The sequence below is a fragment of the Myotis lucifugus genome, unplaced genomic scaffold (assembly GCF_000147115.1).
Source record: "Myotis lucifugus unplaced genomic scaffold, Myoluc2.0 scaffold_14, whole genome shotgun sequence".
In the NCBI taxonomy this organism is placed as follows: Eukaryota; Metazoa; Chordata; class Mammalia; order Chiroptera; family Vespertilionidae; genus Myotis; species Myotis lucifugus.
Genome location: NW_005871062.1, coordinates 129,385 through 133,465, shown reverse-complemented (window position 1 = coordinate 133,465; position 4,081 = coordinate 129,385). Strand labels below are relative to the sequence as shown.

Below are 4,081 nucleotides of genomic sequence, written 5' to 3'. Positions count from 1 at the left end.
AGGCCCTGCGGGCTGAGTGCAACATCTGCAAGTCTGCCGCCAGCTCTTGTACAGATGCGCTCTCTGAAGAGTGTAGAAGCCCCGGAGACTGCTGCCCGACCCCAGGTCTCACCTCCTGCTTCTCTACTTCACGCCTCTAGCACTGCTGTCTGCTTTTAGCCACCAGGAGGCTCGGTTCCTGATCCCCCTTCTAGTCCCCCTGGGTCCTGCTTTGTAGTCCACAGACTCAGCCTGTGCCCTGCAAGGGCACCCTGGTCCTCTTCAATGCCCTGGGCGCCCTCTTCTTCGGCTGCCTGCACCAGGGGGGCGTCGTGCCCGGCCTGGAGCACCTGGAGCGGGTGGTTCATGCGCCTGTGCTCCCGAACGTACCTACCCACTACACACTCCTCTTCACCCACACCTACATGCCCCCGCGGCACCTCCTACACCTCCCAGCGCCGGGGTCCCTTGTGGAGGTGATGGAAATGGGTGGGTCTGAGGATCCGGTCCTGTGCCAAACCCTGAACAACTTCACCAGACAACCGGCCTGCCAGGTGGCCGGTGGGCCGTGGCTCTGCCGCCTTTTTGTGGTGACGCCCGGCACCACCAGGCCTGCCACGGAGAAGTGCAGCTTTCCCCTCAAGAGTGAGACCCTTGTGTTTCCCCACTTGACCCTCGAGGACCCACCGGCCATGTCCTCCCTGCTGAGTGGGGCTTGGAGGGACCATCTCAGCCTTCACATCCTAGAGCTGGGGGAGAAGCCCGACAACACGACAGAGAATCCGTGGCCGTAGATGAAGGCCCCACTCCACCTTCTCTTTGGGAAGCTGGGCTGGGACAGAGTCTGACTCTCTCCGTTCCCTTCCCTTCCAGAATTCCCACCACTGCCTCTCTTGTCCACAGCCCTTGCTTTACTTTCTGGGTAATCTGGCACCCTTCTCCCCTCAAAGACCAAAGATCTGACCAGTCACAGTCCTGATTCCAAGGTCCTGATGCCCCCAAAAATCTGTATAACCAATTGGTCCCTAATGTTGGTCCCTGCCCTATTCCTTCCAGAAACTGTGATGTTTTAAATATATAATAGCACCTTGTGAAGAACAACGATCTGAGAGTGACATTCTTGACTGACCTCCAAACCTTCCAGGATGCCTTACCTCTTGATGTCATGACAACCCTTTGCTTCCTAGACACCTGGAAGGAGGCAGTGTGGGGATGGAGAGGGAGTAGGCAGTGCAGATTCAGGGGACCTGAGTTCTAGTCCCTGGTCTGCCATTCACTGTGTGATCTTAAGAAAGCTCCTTGCCCTAACCGGTTTGGCTCAGCGAATAGAGCGTCAGCCTACGGACTCAAGGGTCCCAGGTTCAATTCTGGTCAAGGGCATGTACCTTGGTTGCGGGCACATACCCACTGGGTGTGTGCAGGAGGCAGCTGATCGATGTTTCTAACTCTCTATCCCTCTCCCTTCCTCTCTGTAAAAACTCAAAAAAAATATATTTAAAAAAAAAAAAGCTCCTTCCCCTCCCCCAGCCTGTTTCTAGCCTGTACAATGGATCAGAGCATCTCTGAGGTGTCTGCCAGCTAACACTGAGTCATTCCTGGGTTTGCAGCACATGTGCCCTGGCTAGACAGGCTCTTTAAGCATGGAAGTGAGTGTGGTGGTATATTTAATTGCACTTTGGTGTCTGCCATCTTAGTGTTTGTTTGTTGTTGTTGTTTCTTAAATTAAAAAAATATTTTTATTGATTTCAGAGAGGAAGGGAGGAGAGATAGAAACATCAATGATGAGAGAGAATTATTTTATTTTATTTTTTTAAATATATTTTTATTGATTTCAGAAAGGAAGGGAGAGGGAGAGATAGAAACATCAATGAGAGAGAATCACTGATTGGAAGCTTCCTGCACCCCCCCCCCCCCCCCCCCGGGGATCGAGCCCGAAACCTGGCATGTGCCCTTAACTGGAATCGAACCGAGGACCCTTCAGTCCATAGGCTGACACTCTATCCACTGAGCCAAACCAGCCAGGGCAAACTGATACACTTTAAAGCGACTGTGGAAGGGCAGCAAAAGTAGTGGAATGTACTAGGCCCAACCAAGGTAATGGCACAGGTGTGCAGAGACCAGGACAAACAGCTTTATTTGGATTGAGAATTGGAGAATGTGGGGAGGACCTAAAAATAGCATACTGAACTAAAGAATAGAGATTAAATTCCAAAATGGCAGTCAGAACTCATCAACAAATGGACTCTACTTCCCAGCAGCCTTGCAGTTAGTGCAATCAATTAAAGGTCTGCAGGGAAATGTATTTGCCATTAAATTGGCCAAGCATGCCACAATTAAAAAAAAAAAGTAGTTTGTTTTTCTCCCACAATTAAGTTTCCACAACACCTCCCCAACTACAAATATTACAAAAGAAAGTTAAAAATCCTATTTTCTAGATCTTTAGACTTATTTTCAGCATTTAGCTCAAAGGTTTCACCGTCTTCAAAAAATAGTTCTTAAACCTCATCAGCTAAAAGCTCTATCCAAGCACTGTGAAGATGGCCTTTGTTAGCCCATGGCAATTCTTTTCCCATTTCCCCTAAGCAGTTAGGGCTGAACAGCAGAGTGAGTCTCAGATTGGGGTAGAGGGGTAGGGGAGCACAATCGCTAATTTTCCCCAGTGCAAGATGGCATTGAAGCTTGATGGAAGAGCAGAACTGGAGAGACTTGAAGGTAGGGTCCAGACCCTGTATTCAGTCAGAGTCACTGCTGGAAGAGGAGGAGGAGGAGTGCTTGCCATGCTTATGGTGCGCCTGCGACTTTTTTTGAGCTTTCTTCATTTTCTTCCGAATCTTCTTGTCCGTCACCATTCCTGGTGCTACCATGCCAGGAGCCAAGGGATTAATAGGAGGCATGCCAGGGGCAGGTGGTGGATATGGAGGGGGATAGGGGCCTGATGGTTGGTATCCTGGATATGCTGGTGGTGGCACAGGATAAGGGGGCCCGACTGGGGGGAAAGCTGGATTCCCCTGGGGAGCTCCTGGGGGAGTGGGAAAGGGGCCAAGGGGAGTAGGAAACGGGCCCGGAGGAAAGGCAGGATTGGAACCTCCAGGGTACCCGACATTAGGGGGATATGGATTTGGCCCTGGCTGCCCGGCACTGGGATTCCACATGGTCAGGTGTTCGCTACAGCCTTTACAACACCACCTGGGCTCGGCTCGAGAGAGAATTATTGATGGGATGCCTCCTGCACACCCCACACTGGGGATCCAGCCCAAAACCCAGCATGTACCCTGACCAGGAATTGAACCGTGACCTCCTGGTTCATAGGTCAACACCCAACCACTGTCCCACACTGGCCGGGCTGTTGTTTTTTAACCAAAAAAGGAGTTCTGGAATATTTCTCTCCTCTCCCTTCTACTCCTGTCCCTGAACGGCAGTGGGACATTTCAGCATCTCATCCTTTAAGGATCATTCTCCCTCTAGGGATCATTTCCCCTCCTCAGCCTGGCCCAGTGAGAGTGGAGAACACAGAGCTCAGTCAGCATCTAGCAGCACTTGAGGATACACAGGTGCCCCCAGAAGCCTTTCTTTATAAATGTGATCTGGTCCCTCTGCAAGCGCAAAGCCCTCTTCACAGGATGGAGAGCAAACCCCAGGCCAAAGCAGCACCTGTTGCTTTGATGGAAGCCATCGCACCCCTGAGCCTGTTGCTCCCAACACAGGTACCCTCTACCCAGTCCACTGGGAACATGAGGAACTGAGGCTCTACACCTGTCCTCATCCCCCTCCTCACACCTCTGCCCTCTCATGAGAACAAGAGGCTGACAGGCCACAGAGATCAGTGAGCTGGAGGTCAGCACAGAGCAGGAGACCAAACCTGTACAAATGACCAAACCTGAGTCCTTTCCTAGTTCTGCCTTCTGCTGGCTAAAGCCGTGGGTCATCTTAAAGTTACACCCTTCACAAGTATGCTGTTCTATGACTGCTACTAGGGTCTTAGTGCCACATCTTCCTCATGACTCCAACCCAAGGAAGAGGAAATTCAGTGGTACACTGCTAAATGTGTAGCAATGTTCTCTCGGGGGCAAAAAAAAGTGCCCCAATTTGTAGCATTTGCCAA

General features: G+C 51.2%; 2 protein-coding genes across 2 annotated transcripts in view; one reads left to right on the top strand and one right to left on the bottom strand.

Annotated features, from left to right (window-relative positions):
* Positions 1-1,279, top strand: part of PIGZ (phosphatidylinositol glycan anchor biosynthesis class Z) — a 6,180-nt gene extending 4,901 nt beyond the window's left edge. The window contains 2 exon segments of the mRNA XM_023750492.1: positions 106-202; positions 204-1,279. Coding sequence (XP_023606260.1) covers positions 106-202; positions 204-773 — 667 coding nt within the window. The 3' untranslated portion in view covers positions 774-1,279.
* An 809-nt stretch (positions 1,280-2,088) lies between these two features.
* Positions 2,089-3,173, bottom strand: LOC102436115 (proline-rich protein 13-like). The gene has a single exon (XM_023750525.1). It carries the CDS (start codon positions 3,129-3,131, stop codon positions 2,712-2,714), a length of 420 nt encoding a protein of 139 aa, XP_023606293.1. The 5' UTR covers positions 3,132-3,173; the 3' UTR covers positions 2,089-2,711.
* Between the last annotated feature and the right edge of the window lie 908 nt (positions 3,174-4,081).